The sequence below is a fragment of the Sturnira hondurensis genome, unplaced genomic scaffold (genome assembly GCF_014824575.4).
Source record: "Sturnira hondurensis isolate 20B ecotype Veracruz unplaced genomic scaffold, ASM1482457v3 Scaffold0020879, whole genome shotgun sequence".
Lineage (NCBI taxonomy): Eukaryota > Metazoa > Chordata > Mammalia > Chiroptera > Phyllostomidae > Sturnira > Sturnira hondurensis.
In genome coordinates this window covers 49,838-69,885 of record NW_028093510.1, presented here as the reverse complement: position 1 = coordinate 69,885, position 20,048 = coordinate 49,838, and the positions used below count along the sequence as shown (strand labels likewise).

At 39.7% G+C, this 20,048-nt stretch overlaps 1 protein-coding gene across 3 annotated transcripts in view; it reads left to right on the top strand.

The window, feature by feature from the left end:
• SLC36A4 (solute carrier family 36 member 4) overlaps window positions 1-19,832 on the top strand; it is a 44,038-nt gene extending 24,206 nt beyond the window's left edge. For all 3 annotated transcript variants that reach the window (XM_037030684.1, XM_037030685.1, XM_037030686.1), the window contains 5 exons: window positions 2,883-3,110; window positions 5,069-5,167; window positions 8,503-8,672; window positions 10,060-10,229; window positions 18,782-19,832. In XM_037030684.1, the coding sequence (XP_036886579.1) occupies window positions 2,883-3,110; window positions 5,069-5,167; window positions 8,503-8,672; window positions 10,060-10,229; window positions 18,782-19,089 (975 nt within the window). In that variant the 3' untranslated portion in view covers window positions 19,090-19,832. The remainder of the gene's footprint in view (window positions 1-2,882; window positions 3,111-5,068; window positions 5,168-8,502; window positions 8,673-10,059; window positions 10,230-18,781) is intronic.
• Window positions 19,833-20,048: the final 216 nt, after the last annotated feature.

Here is a 20,048-nt window from a genome sequence, read left to right as displayed (position 1 = left end):
CCTGTGTTCAATAGCAGTCTCCAGTAATAGACACACGGGCTGATTGAACCTTACCAATTACTGCAGCTAATATAGGTAAAAACTGTAAGATTACTACTGTCTTAATTACACAAAATTGAAGGTGTGGTATTTTATCAAATTAAAGGATTAAGGGTTTTGTGGTTGAACAGATGTGTGAGCCCCCTGCTCTGTAGTGGCTGTATGGCTGTTCTAGGTCTCATTAAGCCACGGCGGACAATCGGCAGGGTGACTTAGCCCATGGTGGTTATGACTCCTCTCTGTTCTTACTCTCAGATGCTTGAGAAAATTTCAGACAGGTAAAGTAGTATGTATGGGCCTGAGAGTGGGGAAGGGATATTACATTAGGAAAGAAATGTAGCAATACCAAAGACTTGGTGTGGACTTTAGGGTCAGAAGATCTGAATTCAAGTCCCGGCTCTCTCAGTTTTAGCTCACACATTGGACAAGACCCTTATCTCTGCTCAAGCCTCAGTTTCCTTGTTTGTAAAGTGGGAATAGTAACAGAATCTCCCCTTGTTCCTCATAAACTTATTGTGAGGCTCAGCTCACAAAAAGTTTGTGAAACAGCATACAAATGTAGGGCAATATGGCTTTGACTCTGATTGTAGCTTTGCCGAAACACGTAATCTGTCTTTGGAATTTTAACCATTAAATTAGTGAATACTTGAATAGTTAATAAGTAGTGGTGTTTAGTAACTTTGAGCTCTAAGTGGAAAAAACTGAATTTAGTAATTTTATTTTATAATATTTATTTCAGTGTTTTGCATTTTGGTAAACATGTGAGATCATAGGAAGTCCTATTAGATAGCCAATCTCTGTCTCTAGAGGGCACCAAGGACTCAAATGTTTACCTGAATCTTGCTCTGGGTATGTATCTGCATTTTTACTTTATTGTTTAGTCCTGGAAATTTTTATAACCGTTGTTCTGCCAAAGAATACTAAATTATTATGAGATATTTGTGATAGACTTAATTTTTCAGATTCCCAAGCACCTAATGATCCAAATAGCTCTTTTTATAACTCTAATTGCTTTTCTCTTGCTAGCCAGCTCTCCTGGTTAGAGCTTAATATGGATCAGTGTCTAATCCAATTACGGTAGTTACTTCTTTGATGCAGAAGTATTTGGCTCCAAATAATTAGGTGACTGAGAAAACTGAGTCAACAAATAAAATATCTTCTCAAGAGCCAAGTAACGTGAATTACCAATACAGCTTCTAACTATAGAAAATTATATAAAGTTTTGATGGCTAGTTACAAGATAAATGTGAGTTATGAGTTTCTTAACTGGTGCATGGTGCAACCAGAGTTTGTTAGTCCAGTATTAGTAATGAATTGTTTGTATAACTTGAAACTAGTAGATATATTCCCTGCAGTTGAAGATGACGTGTGCCTTTTCAGTTGCACCAAATGTTGCAAATCATGGATTTTGAGTGTAATTTAAGGAAGCACTTGAATTGTTGACCATATGAGAATTCATTCTAAACTTCTGATCTGCTGGCCTGTTCATACTGACTGTATTGAGGGATGTTGGAGTGGAGGTCAGGTGGTTGCTTGAGCAGCAGCCCCCCACCCCGCCCCGGCTCAGGGTGGCAGTTTTTGGGTCAGGGGAACTTGTAGTGGTTGCATGTTAGATTTTGGAGTCTCAAGCCTAGGTCTGAATTCTAGAACCATCACTTACTGGCTTGATATTATGTAAGTTTTCTTTACACTCCTTAAACCTCAGCTTTCTCAATTATGAATTGAAATTACTGCCACCCATTTGAGATTTAAATGAGATGGCGTACAGACACACAGGAAATACTCAAAAGATACTTGTTGTTATTACTCTGGTAATAACAGGGTCTGGTTCTTAAGAATTTATGTGTCCAGAGACTTGATGGTGTCATTATGTTCAAAGGAGAGTACAGTACTGGGGGTAAATGAGTTTCCACTGGTGTTTAAATTATGGTGTGATCTGCCTCTGCTGTGAGTTTTTAAGATCATTTTTAAAAGGTCTCCATCGTTGCATTTCAGTTTTAGTAAGTTAGGTATGTCGTTAGTTGAATCTGAGACAGTTTTTCATATATGGATCCTATAAATCATTGTATCTATTTTGAAAACAGTATTGGTTTATAGAAGTAGCTGAATAAATTTTAAAGAAAAGTTGATTTATAGAAGTTTTTTGCTCTAGCAAAATTTATCTGAATAAATTTTAAGGTAAAGTTGATTTATTTTATAGAAGTTCTTTTGCTCTAGCAAAATTTTATCTACTGTGTAACATATGACCATGCATGAATTTAATGGATTCTTAATAAATACTTACTGATATGATGATAATGTATAAATGATTTATACAACAATTTTAAAGCTATGGTTTCTACATTTTATTTTGCCAACTGTACATTTCTAAGAGGTACTTATAGCTTTCTACTGTGAAAAAATAACGAAGTGTGTACCAGTGGCTGTTCTGGACAAGTATGCTTCCTCCTTTCATTATTTCAGAAACAGGTTGAGGCTTTGCAGGGATCGTGAAGCATCATGTTAGTCACAACGCTTCAAAATAAGTGGGTAAAACCACCCTTGTGATTTTCTAGTGAACTATCTGTTCACAGTGTGGTAAAGGAAGATAATTTGTGAAGAAAGTGATCCTATTGTAATTATCCTTAAATTTGAGATTATATGTATATGTGTGTGTATATATATAGGTGTGTGTATATACATATATGAATGAAGCTAGAGTATCTTGAAAAATGCAAATATTGTAAAGGACTTTATCATTGAGTACACAGATCATAAGTTTCTTTATACAGCATTTGTATGCGTATAAGTTGATGGACGTTTTCCCCCTCCCCCTTTCTGATTCTCTTGAAAATCCTATGTAGGTTCATGAAGGCTTCCTGGAGAGCAAAGTGTTTGTTTCAAATAGTAGCAGTTCATCAAACCCATGTGAGAGAAGAAGTATTGACCTACGGATATATATGCTTTGCTTTCTTCCATTTATAATTCTCTTGGTCTTCATTCGTGAGCTGAAGAATCTGTTTGTGCTTTCATTCCTTGCTAACATTTCCATGGCTGTCAGCCTTGTGATAATTTATCAATACGTCGTTAGGGTAAGTATAACAAGTTTTTACTGTCATATGTTTCTTAATAAGTAAATTTTCTGTTTCCTTGGGAGGTAAAAGTAATGACATGGGAAGACCCCCTACTCCATAGGTGGCACAGAGCAGATAACTAGTACACTTCACTTTCCTTTGGGAGGGCGATGCTTATTGGGAATGCGAGTGGCGTAGAGGTTTAAAGTGCAAGCTCTGGAGTCAGATGGTGAATCTCGGCGAACATGTTTGTGGGTTGTATGGCAGTGCTTCAGAAGACAGCAGTACCGTGCCCGTCAGCACTGTTGTGGGATTTAGGGCCATGCCGTGGTACACACTGCCTAACGTGAAACAGAACCTGTTAGTGTTTTCTGTATTCTGTTATGATTTGAACCAGTCACGGAAGATGGGAGTGTAGGTGTAATTTTGTAGTGTCCTTTCACTTTTGGACCTTTATTTGGTGCCACCGCTGTGGTCCACTGGCACTGCACTAGATCCTAACCTCTGTACCTGAAGTGTGTAATAACCTCAGTTGATTTCAGTGTTTATAGCCTGGCCGTTCTCAACTTACTTTCCTTAAGAGAATCCGTGGATGGGATTCAGGGGAGCGGAAAACCCCTTAAACTAAGGTGCAAGATGTAGTGTTTCTCAGTGTGTATACATGCTTTCTACCGCGCAGCCGTAAAGCCTTCGTCTTGCAGAGGGGCCAGCCGCTCAAAACAGGTTGGGACTCCCTGTTCTCATCTTCCCTGACCCAGTGCGTCTTATGTATTGCTGCCGAAGTAGTTGTTCTGAAATCTCCAATAACTGTTCTTTACAGACTCTTAGGATGTACGTGTATTTCATTTCTTCCCCCATCTCTGAATTCCAGAACTTCTAGATTCTTTCTTACAGCATGTAAGAGTGGACAGGGACAGACAGGAATATCTCAAGGCCTTCTGGAGTTCACAGTCCATTGGGTGCAGAAGTAAGAATTAGTGGAGCAAAAGAAGAGGTTCCTTAAATGGAAGAAATGGTGTGAGCCTCGAATAACAGTTTAGTGTTATCCCATGATCCAAACACACTCTAATACCCTTTTTATTCTGACCCGAGCTTATGTTTTTAGTCATGTGTCATCATTAGTCACACACTTCTACCTAAGCTTCTGATGTTCTAGATCTCTCTCTTTCCCAAATTATCTGTGTGCTTTCACATTAGGTTCTTAGTTCATCCTCTTCTCCTGGCCTTGAATTCCACTTTCAATCAGAGAGGGCAGAGAACACAGGAGGGCGAGGAGAGTAGGGACCAGACTTGCAGTAGCTGGAAGAAGTGGCCATCGTGGAGCCAGAGATCTAGTACAGGATGTGCAGTTCCTGTGAGTTTCCAGACAGCAAGAGTTGGAACAGGGCTGTGAGTAATCGGAGCCAGAGCTCAGGGCACATGCACAAGTGATGAGGTTCAAGGCCAACTGTCAGGCCAAAAACTGAAACACTGAAAATGGGGAGACCTGTACTAGGGAGCAGCACAGAGTCGTGAGGTAGAAAGTCAAAGTCAGGAACCAGGTATCACAGGGACTGAAAGCAATGAAAATATAGCATGGAGAATGAATTTTGTTGAACACCATCTGCAGTGGTTAATAACTGAATAAATGGCTGTCATCTCAGCCCTTGATTATGCTTATGTGTCTCCTGTTGTGGCAGGAGCCATACCCAGTGTGAACAGCCTGGGACTCGAAGGTGGAAACAGGTAATGAGGACCATTTAGCTCAGATGGAATGTGTGGGCATGAGGAAACCAATTGCTTTTGGCCATGAAATCCTAACAGCTTGGCTACATTTAACATAGGATGCTTAAAGTGTTTGTTGAAAGAATTATTTCTTTTTATAATACGTACTTGCCATTGTGAAACTCGGAAGTGTATGATTCTGCTTTTTCATTTAAAATTCTGTAAAATAAGTACAGATGTAACTTGCCTTATTTTTTTCTTTCTTTCTCCAGAATATGCCAGATCTCCACAACCTTCCAGTAGTAGCTGGTTGGAAAAAGTACCCACTTTTTTTTGGTAGTGCTGTGTTTGCTTTTGAAGGCATAGGAGTGGTAAGGATTTAGCTTTTATTATTTTTTAAAATCTTAAGTCAAAACAAAGATTTATGTAGTTAAGCTACATTAAAAATGTATGTTTTTCTTTTTTGTTTCTATTGACTTTATTTCTAGAATATGGTTTGCATTTTGGTATGAGAGACTTGACGTGCAGCTTCGTTCTTCCACTAACTGGGTTAGTTTAGACAAATCACTTAAACTCTGTAATTCTCTTTATCTTAATGTACAACAAAAGAACATTAGATTAAATCATTTTTAACATTTTGTCTTTTTTTTACAGATTTTATTTATTTATCTTTAGAGGGGAAGGGAAGGAGAGAGGGAGAGAAATATCAAAGTATAGTTGCCTCTCATGCGTCCCCTGCCAGGAACTGGCCTGCAACCCAGGCATGTGCCCTGACTGGGAATCGAACCGAGATCCTTTGGTTCGCAAGCCTGAGTTCAGTCCACTGAGCTATACCAGGCAGGGCTGATTTTTAACATTTTATTGTGGAAGATTTCAAAACACAAAATTTAGAAAACATTTTGATGAACTTTTATGTAAGTATCATGTAGCTTCCAAAACCATGAACTCACAGCCAGTGTTTCATCTATATTCCATCTACTCTGCCAGGCCTGGGTAATATCCAGACAATTCCCAAACATCAGATTGTACAGACTAGATGACTTGAAGTGAATTAAAAGTGTTATGATGTTACTATTTTATAAGAAGAGTCGAATGTATATTCTCCCTTTAGATTTGTGCATATCATTTGTTTTGAAAATTAGTGTTATTGTAAAGCTAATACCAAGAGATACAGCATCCTGAGAATTTTAAGGTGTTAAAATTCTGTGGAACGTTGGTTCTTAAACTTAATTTGTTCTGGAAAACTGTTGGAGAAGCAATTTGTTTGGAAACCGAATCTCCTGAGAGACGAGTGACTGATCATACAGGTGTCAGCATGAAGGGGATGTTGGGTAGAGAATCGAGACCTGAAGTTTTTGTAAGACAACAGAGATTTTTCTCGTGACAACTTGGTTGAGAACTGAATTGTTCAAGAACCAAGATGGTCGGGAACCAAGGTTTAACTATATTTTCATTCAAGATGCTTCCAGTTATTTTAAAGCCTGGAATGTGTAGATTTTTGGAAAGTAAGACATTGCTGTCTTCTCCATAGCTTGTTTCATAGTCTGACCATTTGTTATGAGAGGAAAACCACTTATAAACATCTACTTATATGAACCACAACAAAATATATCTAAAAAACAATTTTATACCCTTTTACTCTGAATTCTCTGTTAGAGGGTTCTCACAAGTTCTTACAGCTCTGTTTATCCCGGTTTCAGTCACATTTCATTCAGATGTTCATTTCTGTCTTTACCTACTAAGCTTTAGTGAATGGCTGGACATTCTGGTTTAGTGTTGTTTCTCTGATATCTCCAATTCAACAGCTCCAAAGTCTGACACATACTTTCTTATGCAAAACCAGCTTTACTTCCTCACTTCTCTACTTCTTTCAGTTTTTCATTTGCTTAAGGTTGAAACATTGGAATGATTCTTTGCACTCTGTCACTGGTTTTCTCATTCCAGTCAGTAACTAAGGCATGTTGATTCTTCTTTCCTGTTCCCCCAAATCTGTGCCATAAAGGAGATTATAGGTGAATTACCAGCAACGCTGCTGGACACAGTGGGAGCCTGTGTAAGTGTTCCTTTCCTCCCCTCCCCCCTTCGTGGCTTCATTGGCACCATTCTTGACCATGGCCCCTTATTTCAGGTCTAGATTATCCCCAGAGCATCCAACTTGTTCTCTGTTCTCTCTTTTTATTAACCAGTTAATATTTACACATGGTTCTGACTTACTCACCTGAAAAGCAGAAATAAAAACTAGAGTTATTACCAGTGTGTTTTACAGTATGGTCAAATCATATAGCCAGAATCTCTGAAGATTTGCCTAACTTTTCAGTTAGTCTTTTTTTCTTTTCCTTTACTTTTTTACATAGTGAAAATAGTTTATTCGTCTCTAATAGTTTATTTGTCTCTATTCGTTAATAGACAATAGATACAGGTGGATAGATACAGAAACAGTTACAGAGCTGTGTACACATGGGTACTATACATACATTTGTTTTCTAGCGCTGTCTGCTGAGAGGCCCTAAAGGCAGCGACACCCCGGTAGCAACAAGCACACGAACCTTATTGGTAGCACCCAGACCTTCATTTCTAAATACTATTGCCAGCAGAAGAACCGAAGTTCTCTGGAGAAATGGCTGGTTCTTTGCTGAAGCAAAGAAATTCAAGATGAGTCTGGAGCATCTTGTAGTGCCAGAAAGTATATGGAAGTGCTCAAAAAACAAAAGAATGGAGTCAGGTCAAAGGGACTTGGGAACCAACTGATAGAATGACCAAAGCTGGAAAAATCTGAGTAACAAAATAAATAGCAGGGTTTTGGACTTGTACTCAAAGTATGAGTAAAAAAAAAAATAAACCCATACTAACGTGAATAAATGATTAAGGAGGTACATAATTTAATCCAGTAAGGGGGATTTCTAAATAATTTGTGTAAATCTCCCCTCCAAGAGGGGTAGTTTAATCCCCCCATGTTCCCAGAGTGTGAGCTGACCTCCTAAGAACTGAGTAGGATGAGGGGAAGAAAAGAACTTTAAAAGCAGAGGAATCTGGCCATCACTGCCTCACCCAGGTAATCGAAATTAATGTCACCCATGATAAATCGCACTGATTACAGGCGTGATGAGAAGGACCCTTTGCTTCTGTGGGATCCTTTTCTAAAGCCTATAATCTCAGTGTAGTCATGAGAAAAACATCAGATAAACCTAAATAAAGGGACATTATGCTAATACCTAGCCAAGACCTCAGAACTGTGAGGTGGTGAAGAATAAGGAAAGAAGGAGGTCTCTGGTCTCCTCACAGACCAGAGGAGACAAAGGAGATGCCAAAATGCACTGTGGAATTCCTGATGGGAAAAAGGACATTAGTGGAAAAATTGGTGGAATCCAGACGGAGTTTGGAGCTTAATTTAATCATAATGTACCAGTGTTGGTTATTAATCGTAACAAATGTACTTTGGTTATGTTAAATGTTAACAACGGGGAATCTGTTCAAATTTACTTAAAAACAGATTTGCTTGCTAAGAACTGATTTTAATTTTTTAAAGAATTAAAAAATTTGTAGTGTAAAAAAATATGTGTATAACACATAGAAAAATACTCAACAATTATGTGTTTAAAAAGAAAAAAGATTTGCTTATAAACTGTAGAAAGACTAATTTGTGCATATATAAGACAAGATACTAGATCGTTTTAAATTGTTTGTATTCTTTGCATTCTCTTCTTAGGTCCTTCCACTTGAAAATCAAATGAAGGAATCAAAACGCTTTCCCCAAGCACTGAATATTGGCATGGGAATTGTTACAACTTTGTATGTGACATTAGCTACCTTAGGGTACATGTGTTTTCAGGATGAAATCAAAGGCAGCATAACTTTGAATCTTCCTCAGGATGTGTGGTAGGTAGATACAAGTTTCTTGATCCTGGTTTGCATGTTTTATATATATAAGTTTGCTAGTATTTGATGATAAAGGTCAATTCTTGTTTTTATAGTTTAAACATATTAATTTTTTTACTTGTGTAGTCTAGAATATTTTTTATAATCTTCAGAGGAAACCACCTCTGATTTTACAGATCCTTGTGAGATTTTGAAAAATGATTAAAAATTTTAGGACGTTTTAGAAGTGAATAAAGTAGGAAAGTAAAACAGATTCTTTTAATATGGACACTTTAACAAAAGTGTCCATGTTACCGTTGCTGGGCTCCTGATGAAATGACATGACCAGTCACTTATGTCCCCAACTGTTTTACTGGGCAGCTTTCATACTGTATGTACCCTGCTCCTTTCAGAGCACTGGATGCATTATAAATAAATTAAATAATGTGGTGTCTTTGTATTCTCTTTGATATTAGAACCGTATTCTGCTAAATGAAGCAGTATATAGGGTATGTTTATAATGTGTCCAAAGTCTTTGTTAAGACATGCATACTGAGTTTTGACCCGAGGTTCTCTACAGTATAGAAATCTAAAGATATTTCTAAAACCGAAAATTGCTGTACTCTTTTGAAGCACTGGGCATCAAAAAAAGATAAGTTTACTTGGACAAAACAACTACCTGACCGAGGTTTGTTTCCCTTATTAATGCAACTTTAAAACAGGTTCAACTTCTGTACATTCTAGGGAAGTTTGCAAGTTGAAACCATTTAGATGCCCACTTTGTGGATGTAGGAATGACGACATTTCTGCAACCAGTGCTAAACCTACCAGCTTCTAAGCAAGGAGAACTATATAACTCAGAGTTCCATGTGGAGTTTTTCTTTATAAGTGAGTGAGATATGAAAGGTATACAGTATGCTCAGGTTTTAAAAAGAAAGTCGAAAAATACATTAGCTCTTTTAGGTTGAAGCCTAACCTTCAGAATGTTGGCTGGGCCTCAAAAAACGTCTTTCCAACATCGTTTCACAGATCGTTGCATGCCTCGGCTTTCTGAGCTTATCAAAATGAATTGTCCCTCTATTGTCTAGAGATTTAGAAATCAGCTGGCTTTTTTATGTAAATAAGCATTTAATTAGTAATATACTGGTCATGGCTTGTGTTGGATTTCTTGTCCCTCATAAATAACAATAAAATTAAAAAGGAAGAAAGCTAGATTCATATTACGATAACAATGTAAAGGCGTAATGCTGAGTAAAATGAGCCAGGCGGAAAAAGACAGATACTGCATGGTGTCGTGCATCGTAAATGATTACATCGTAACTTTAAATGGATTATAGTTTTATTTTTAACTTGTATCTCAATAAAGCTGGAAAAAGAAGAATGGCTAAATTTTGAAATTTTTACACAGGTTATATCAATCAGTGAAAATTCTGTATTCCTTTGGCATCTTTGTGACATATTCCATTCAGTTCTATGTCCCAGCCGAGATCATCATCCCTGTGATCACATCCAAAGTTCAGGCTAAATGGAAGCAAATCTGTGAATTTCTGATAAGGTCCATCTTGGTTATTATTACTTGTAAGTATCACTGTGTATTTATATCATAAGAATTTTTTATTATTGAATTTTGTATACTGAAGCAACTTCAAGTGTATATTAAAATATTTTTGAACAATTTTATTCACCTAGCCAGGATATATGTTGATTTAAAATTTTATTATTCTCCTACTATGTAAGAAAAATGCAACCGAAAACTATCACACTTAAGAGAACCTAATCGAAATATTATTTTGAAATGAAATCAATGGTGGTAAAAATAGAGTCTGGCAGAAGTAATCCCTGCTTGAGTGGGTTGGTAGGGTAATGATATGGGTGTGATAATTTATAGTTTTAACTTGAACATTTTTACCTAAAGTGTCATATGGTGTGCTGGAGTGTGATATTGTTATGTTACAGAATTACATGCTTATCGTTTTGGAATAAAAAGGGGGCATTATTTGTGCTAGACCCTGTATAAGTACATTTAAATCAGATGCCTTAGGGACCCCTTATATGGTTGATACACATTTTACTTTGGTTCTGGTTTTCCTTGGATTTTTTTTTTCTGCTAATTTTTGTATATTTCAGTTTAACTCTCCATGACTACCTTTGGTAATTTTTTTTAAAAAATAATTTCAGTGGCTTATTTTACATATTATTTGGAGTATATGAAGGTCTGTCCAGAAAAAATACTGCCATTGTTAATATAATCAGAATGGTTTGCACGACATTGATGTAACCTGGCAGCCAAGGAGGGTGGACTGGGCTGCATGTGTGAACAATGATGACTTCACTGTACTAGTCAGTGGGGGCAGTAGATGCTGTTGAGTGAGCATGTAGACTGTGTGGTGGTCACATTAAAGTTGACTGAGTGAATAGAGCAACAAATCTGCATCAAATTTTGTGTTAACTTGAGCATTCCTCTACGGATACTATTGAGATGATTCAGAAGGCTTTTGGGGAAGATGCAATGAGTGCAGAGCAAATAAAAGTGTGGCACAAATGCTTCAAAGATGGCTGAGAACCTGTTAAAAGTGATCCACATTCTGGTGGCCCTGCAACAGGCAAAACACCTGAGAATGGGTTGCAGTCAACAAAGATCAGCGACTGACAGTATGAGAATTAGCTGATCTGGGATTCCAAAATCTATGGTGTCTGAGATTCTGACACAGGATCTTGGCATGAAACATGTTGTGGCAAAATTCATTCTATGGCTTCTGCTACCAGAGCAGAAGGAACATTGTACTGTAGTTGCTAATTACATTGTTCAAACTGCTACCAGTGAACCAGATTTCCTCAAGGAGGTCACAACTGGAGATGAATCCTGGGCCTACGGCTGTGGTCTGGAAACAAGGCCCAGTTGTCCCAATGGCAGTCACCTGGTTCTTCATGCCTGAAGAAGGTTGGCGTAAAGTACAGCAAAAGCGCAGCAAGATCAAGACCATGTTAACTTTGTTTTTTTGACTGGGAAGGTTTTGTCCATCGTGAGCATGCCTTCCAGCCCAAACAATTAATAAGAACCACCTCAGTGTTCTTTGTTGGTTGAGAGAGCAGTACAATGAAAATGGCCACACAGCTACGGGCAACTTGTGATTGGCATCTTCATCACGACGGTGCACCAGCTCGTGTGTCACGTGTCCTACAGAGTTTTTTGTTGAAACATCAAATCACCCAGGTGACTCAGCCCTGCTGCAGCCCACATTTGCCACCCTGCAATTTCTGGCTTTTACCAAAAGTAAAATCACCTTTAGAGGGAAGAGATGTCAGACTGTCAATGAGATTCAGAAAAATACGATGGAAAGAAACCTGATGGTGATTCCAACAAAGGATTCTGCAGAGCGTTTTGAACAGTGGAAGAGATGCTGGGAGAGCTGTGGGAGGTTTCAAGGTGCCCACTCTGAAGGGGACCGAGGCATCATTGTCCTGTGTACAGTGTTTCTTGTATCTTCTTCAATGAATGTCTATTTTTCATATATGACTGGATACTTTCTGGACGCATCTTGTGTATAATGTGTTACTAAGATTTCACATTAGAAAATGTCTCCACAAGCATTAGTAATGGAGACTTATGAAAGGGAGCTTGAGTTTGGTAGAGTGGACAGGTGTGGGTTTTGGAGTCACACTGACCCGATGGCTCACACTCAGGCCCACCCTTACTTGCTGGTGTCTTCAGGGAAGTTGCATACCGTCTCTGAGCTCCTCTTTGTAGTGTCTTTGTCTGATTTTGGTGTCATGGTAAAGCTGCCTCATAGAATGAGTTTGGAAGCAGTTCTTCCTCTTTAATTTTTTGAGTAGTTTGGGAAGGATAGGTATTAATTATTCTTTAAGTGCTTGGTAGAATTCACCTATGAGGCGGTCCAGTCCTGGGCTTTTGTTTGCTGGGAGGTTTTTTTTTAAAATTAGGACTTCACTTTTATTGCTAATAATTGGTCTGCTCCTGTTTTCTGCTCTTCCTGGTGTAGTCTTGGAAGTTTGTGTGTTTCTAGAAATTTTTCCATTTCTTCTAGACTGTACAATTTGTTCACATATAATTGTCCATAGTATTCTTTAATAATCCTTTGTATCTCTGAGTTGTCTGTTGGCATTCTCTTTCATTGCTGATTTTATTTGGGCTTTCTCTCTTTTTTTCTTGATAAGTCTGGCTAGAGATTTGTCCATTTATTTACCCTTTCAAAGAACTAGCTCCACATTTCATTGGTCTTTTCTATATTTTTTGGTCTGTGTTTTATTTATTTCTGCTCTGACTTATGTTATTCCTTTTATTTACTTTGAGTTTTGTTTTTTTAGTTCCTTTAGCTGTGAAGGTAGACTATTTATTTGGGAATTTTCCTGTTTCTTGAGGTAGGCCTGTATAGCTGTGAAAGTCCCTTTTAAAATTGCTTTTGCTATATTCCATAAATTTTAGAAAGTTGTGTTTTCATTTTGTCTCCAAGTAGTTTTTGATTTCCTGTTTGATTTTCTCTTTGACCTATTAATTATTCATTGACATGTTATTTAATCTCCATGTATTTGTATTTTATCCAGTTTTTCTTTCCGTATTTGATTTCTAGTGTTATACTGTTTTGGTCAGAAAAGATGCTTGATGTGATTTCAGTCTTCTCAGATTTATTGAGGCTTGTGTTGTGGCCTAGTATGTGGTCTGTCCTGGAAAATGTTTTATATGCATTGGAGAAAAATGTGTATTTTGCAGTTTGGGGATGAAGTGTTCAAAAAATGTCTGTTAAGTCACGTAGTCTAATGTGACAGTTAAAACCACTGTTCCCTTCTAATTTTGTGTCTGGACAATCTATCCATTAAGGTAGGTGGTGTATTAAAGTACCCAGCCATTATTTTATTACTGTTAATTTTTGGCTTTATGGTCATTAGTATTTGAGTGCTCCTAAGTTGTGTATGTAAATATTTACAATTACTATATTCTCTTCTTAGACCCCTTTGCCATTATGTAGTATCCTTCGTTCTCTCTTTTTAGATTCTTTGTTTCAGAGTCTATTTTTTCTAATAGAGTATTGCTCCCCCAGCTTTCTTTCATTTCTGTTTGCATGGAGTACCTTTTTCATTCCTTCACACTGAGTGTGCCTTTTGGTGTGAAGTGAATCCATCACAGGCAGCAGACAGGTGGGCCTTTTTTTAACCCACTCTGCCGTGCTGCCGTGCCGCGGTGCCGCGGTGCCGCCGTGCCTTTTGATGGGACATTGAGGCCATTTACATTTAAAGTAGTTAGTGATAGGTATTTGCTTATTGCCATTTGGTTGTTTTTGTTCTTTTCTACTTCTCTCGATCTCTTTCCTTTTGTTAATGCTGGTTTTCTTTAGTGTTTTGTTTGCATTTCTTTCTCTTTATTTTTTGTAGGTTTTTGGTGTGGGTTACCATATATTCAGCTGTATCTGTCGCAGTCTACTTTAAGATCACATGTAAGTTCAAATGCATCCTAAAAGCAGTACATTTTTACTCCCCCTCCAGACTTTGTTATTAATGTCATGTTTTATTTCTTTTCGTTTTGTGTGTTCCCTATTTCTTTTAGTTCATTTTGCTAGTTTTGTCTTTTAACCTTTTAGCTCTTTAAGTGATGGTTTCACTGTGTTTATTATATATCTGCCTTCACCAGTGACTTTTGTTCTTCCCCGTATTTTCCTCTTTCAGGTTACGTAGTCCTTTCTGTGTAAAGAAGACCCCTTCCTCGTTCTTGTAGAGTAAGTTTAGTCGTGGTGAACTCCTTTCTACTCTGCTCGTTGGGGAAGCTCTTTTTCCCGCCTTGGGTTCTGAACGACAGCCTTGCGGGTGTACTGCTCTCGACTGTAGTTTCCTTCTCATCAGCCCTTTAACCACGTCCTGTCTCTCTCTTCTGGCCTGTAACATTGCTGCTGAGAAATCAGCCCATATAGCCTTGTGGGGTTGGTTTCCCTTTATGTGACTTCTTCTTGCCTTCTTGCTGCCTGAAGGATTGCCTCTGTCTCCTTAAGTTTTGCCATTTTAATTACAATATGACGTGGTGTGGATTTCTTTGGGTTCATCTTCTTTGGAACACTCTGTTCTTCCTGGCCCTTTCCTTCCCCAGATTAGACAAGTTTTCAGCCACTATTTCTTCAAATATGCTTGCTGCCTCTCTTTCTCTCCTCTTTCTGGAAGACCTTTAATGCAGGTGTTGGAGTCCTAGATGTTGTGCCAGAGACCCCAGGAATTCCCAGTTTTATTTTTCTGTTTCCGTTCGGTGCTTTCCACTGCTCTGATGTTCAGATCACTAACAGAAATGTTGCTTGGCCAGAAGTTGGTACAGCCTGGGGTGTGTGGGCTTTCCTGCTGTGCCAGGTGGGGCAGCCCTGTAGGTTGGGCCGTGGAGCCCTGCTCATCCTGCTTGTGATCCAGGTGGGGCAGCCTGGTGTGGGGCCTGCGGCGGCCCTGTTGTCTTGCTGCGCTGCTGCTGGTCTTGAGCTGGGAGCCTGGTGTAAGCCTGAAGTGCAGTGGCCCTCTCCCCCTTATTGGAGGTGGCGGGAGACTTTCTGCTGTGCACCCTGTTGTTCTCACTGCTGTGAGAGCCTGGCCAGAGCTAGACTGCCCTGTGGGCATGACCACAGCAGCACCCAGTTCCCACACAAGGTTGGCAGAGCTGCCCAGCACCCATGAGCTAGGGCTCCTAGTGTTTCTGGGTTTTTTTTCTGGGGCATCCCAGGGGGTACATGCATCAGTGGCCTGGTGAGAGGGAGCCCCAGCATCCTGTTGGGCTTCCTGATTATAGCTCCAGACATGGGGGGCCCTGTGCACCCCTACAGCGGCTCACTCTTGTTTCCTGCTGGAGCTAGTGCTAGGCATGACAGCTGGGGGTGGGCTACTTCGGCCCCACTGGGCTGGCAAAGCACCTGGTAGGGCTCCTGTTGGGCCATTCAAATGTGGGGGGTGGGGCATGTAAACAATGGTGTCACCAGCTTCTCCATTCCTGATGGTTTCCCCCAGATTTCTGGTGGACTCCCACAGATCCTTAATCTTCTCTGTGTGCTTGGTCTCTCTCTCTCTCTCTCTCTCTCTGTTTTATAGAAGCTGTTCATCAGAGGGGCCGAGCTACATGGCCTCTTTCATTGCCATCTTGGACCTACCTCCTACAATTATTAAAGCCAGGAAATTAATGTTGACACAACACTAACTAATCTATAGACTTTATTTTTTAGTTTGCCAATTTTCTCACTAATACCCATTTCTGATCCAGGAACCAACGCAACACCCCACTTGATTTTGTTGTCATATCTACTTAGTTTCCTCTAGTCTGGACGGTTTTCTTCTTTGTCTTTCTTCACCTTGACACTTTTGAAGTATTGGTAGTTTTGTGGAATTTCCATCAATTTAGATTTATATGATGCTTTCTTTTGATTAGGTTGAAGTAAAGCATATTTAACAAGAATTCCACAGGGGACACCTTGAATTTCTTAATGCTTCACATGACAGATATCATCATGTCTTATGAGTGGTGACGTTAATTTTGATTCCTTGGTTGAAGGCGTTTGAGAGATTTCTCCATTGTAAAGAAGCCCCTTTCCCCTTTAAAATTAAGTGTCTTTAGGGGGAGGCTTTGAGAGTTTGGAAACATCCTGTTCTCATACAGTTTTTGCCCAGTAATTTTTATCTTCCTTTAGTGAGGAAGATTGGAAGATTTCCCTGCAGCAATTATTACTGTGGTGCTTTCTTAATAATGACTTTATATTTCTGTTGTCCCTTCTGTTAGGTTAATTAAAATTCTGGCGTAAGGACTAGCTCCCCCTTCTCTCTCTCATTTCTCTCATGATTTATTTGTATCGCTTCTTGTCTACTATGTCTGAATGGCAGAGCGACCGAAATAAACTATCCAAACTTCTTCACCGAGAGTCTCACAGAAAAAAATTAAGAGATTTTGGATTTATACCCAAGATGGAGGCGTAGGTAGACACACTGTGCTTTGCACAACCAAAATAAGGACAACAAAAATTTAGAAAAAGCAACAACAACCAGTACTGACAGAAAATTCAACTGTATGGAAGTCCAACAACCGAGGAGTTAAAGAAGAAACATTCATCCAGACCAGAAGAAGGGGCGGAGTCAGGCAGTGGGGTGGAGGGGACTTGGGGCAAAGTGGCGGCTGGCAGGCCCCGGGCACATGAGGGCAGCAGGCAGGCTCAGCAAGGTGGTGGATTGTGGAGGGGCACAATGCACAAGGCAGCTGGCGGCCCACATGGTCCCATGTTCACGTGCAGGTAAACCAGGCGAAACTGGAGAGTGAGACAGACACACGCAATCCAGGGTCCCAGCGTGGGGAAATCAAGCCTCAAAACACCAATCGAAAACACCTGTGGGGGTTGAGGTGCCGGGAGAGACTCCCAGCCTCACAGGAGAGTTTGTTGGAGAGACGCACAGCGTCCCTGGACTTATACAAACCCACCCAGCTGGGACTCAGCAACAGAAGGGCCCGGTTTGCTTGGGGGAAGTGGGGGTAATGACTAAAATCTGGCAGAGAGCGGAGCAAGCTCCATTGTTCCCTCTCAGACCCTTCCTCCACATACAGTGTCACAAGCCAGGGACTGGGTTGCCCCGCCCTGTTGAACACCTACGGCTCCGCCCCTCACTACATAACAGGCGCATCAAGACAAAAAACGTGGTCCAAACAAAAGAACAGATCAAAGCTCCAGAAAAAATACAAGTAAGCAATGAAGAGATAGCCAACCTATCAGATGCATAGTTCAAAACACTGGTAATCAGGATGCTCACAGAATTGGTTGAATTTGGTTGCAAATTAGATGAAAAAATGAAGGCTATACTAAGTGAAATAAAGGAAAATGTATAGGGAATCAATAGTGAGGGAAGGAAACTGGGACTCAGATCAATGGTGTGGACCAGAAGGAAGAAAAATATCCAATCAGAAAAGAATGAAGAAACAAGAATTTTAAAAAAATGAGGAGAGGCTTAGGAACCTCCAGGACATCTTTAAACATTCCAGCATCTGAATTATAGGGGTACCAGAAGGAGAAGAGGAAAGCAACAAGTGGAAAAGTTATTTGAACAAATAATAAAGGAGAACTTCCCCAGTCTGGTAAAGGAAATAGACTTTTAGGAAGTCCAGGAAGCTCAGGAGAGTCCCAAAGAAGTTGGATCCAAGGAGGAACACACCAAGGCACATCATAATTACATTAGCCAAGATTAAAATGAAGGAGAGAATCCTAGAAGCAGCAAGAGTTAAGGGGACAGTCACCTACAAAGGAGTACCCATCAGACTGTCAGCTGATTTCTCAAAAGAGACCTTCCAGGCAAGAAGGGGCTGGAAAGAAGTATTCCAAGTCATGAGGTCCAAAGACCTACATCCAAGATTGCTCATGCAGCAAAGCTTTCATTTAGAATGGAAGGACAGATAAAGTGCTTCTTAGATAAGGTCAAGTTAAAGGAGTTGATCAACACCAAGCCATTGTTATATGAAATGTTAAAGGGACTTATCTGATAAAAAGCATGTACAGTAAAATGGCAGCAAACTCATGGTTATTAACAACCACACCTAAAACTAAGAGAGAAACAAACTAAGCAAACAACTGGAACAGGAACAGAACCGGAACAGGAACAGAAATAGAGAACGCACGGAGGGTTATCAGCAGGGGAGTGGGAGGAGGAGAGAGAGGGAGAAGGTACAGAGAATAAATAGCATAGATGGTAAGTAGAAAATAGACAGGGGGAGGGCAAGAATAGTAGGGGAAATGTAGAAGCTAAAGAACTTACAGGTATGACACATGGATGTGAACTAAAGGGAGGAATGTGGGTGGAAGAGGGTGTGCAGAGTGGAGGGGAGTGAAGGGAGGAAAATGAGAGAACTGTAATAGCATAATCAATACACTATATTAAAAATTTTAAAAAATAAAAGATTTTTATAAAATAAACTCTATTGACAAATCAAAACCCCAGAAACGTCACTGTTTCATTTCTTTGCCTTCATTTCCAGCTCACGACAACATAGGACAGATTCTCCCACAGCAGCGGTTGAGTAATGCCTACTTGCACCAGTTAACTTTAAGTGTTGAAAATGTCTGTATTTAGCGTTGACGTAAGTATCAAATACTTAAATAAAAATGTGTCTTTTCGCTTTCCAGGTGCTGGGGCCATTCTGATTCCTCGCTTGGACCTTGTGATTTCCTTCGTGGGCGCTGTGAGCAGCAGCACACTGGCCCTGATCCTGCCGCCGCTGGTGCAGATCCTCACGCTCTCCAGGGACCACTGCAGTGTGTGGATGGTCCTGAAAAACATTTCCATAGCCTTCACTGGGGTCGCTGGTTTCTTGTTGGGGACCTACGTCACCGTGGAAGAAATTATCTACCCAACTCCCAGAGTTGTGCCTGGTACTTCACAAAGCCCCTCTCTGAGTTTGAATGCAACATGCTTTACATCCGGTTTGAAATAGTTGGTACGGAATTATGAGTCTTCTACTTTTGTCTCAATTCTGAAAATGACTGGAATAAGGACTGGTAGAATACATTGCCATAGACTTAAATATAAAGCCAAACTCTGTTTTCTTTCGGCACAAATGGATATTTTGGAAGTAAATTGTATTCTTTACTAGCAGTGGTAGACTTTGGCAGATTCGTGGTTTTAGCAATAAGTGTTTCTTAATTCAGTTTTGAAAATTGAACAAATTAAAATGTTAAATAATTAAAGAGTAAAATGGCTTCTATTTTTTATTCAGTCAGAAATAGTTTAATAGAAACCCTTTATTCCCATGCTACTGTTCTGCCCCCAGCTGAGGAGAGAGCAGGATTTCACTAATAAGAGAGATAAAATCCTAATTTTAATTCTTAGTGAATTCTTAATTCACTTGGACCACCCTAGTGAATGTCAAAGCATATTTTATTTATAATGTAAAAATATCTTGATTATGCTTTTATTAGAGAGCCAAATGCTTAGCCCGAGGAAGTATAGAAAAGTCTCATTTACCATGTTGGCATCAGAAAATCCATAAAATTGGAATTATTTTTATACTATTCTACAATGATAGTTGATCTTCGTACTGAAAACCGAGGGGCCTGTGCAAGATCACTCAGCCTTGGGATCAAGAGAGGTGATCGTTTGATTCCCAGTTCAGTGTTTTTAAAAATATTTTTCACATTACATCTAGGAAAAGAATAAAGTATGTTCAGTTCAACTTTAGTGTTGAGTCCCTTTGTATTTTGACTACTCCGGAGGCTGTGATCTTTGAATGGCACGTGTGACCTGAGCAGAAAAAGTCAGAACCCTACCGGCCACGCTGTGGGGCAGTGTGCACTCACCCGGGGGTGGGGGTGAGGGGAAGCGATCTTTGTAGCGAGGGAGAAACCACATGCTGGTTTAACTGCTGGCTGGTAGAAGGCGCCCAGCTACCCTCTT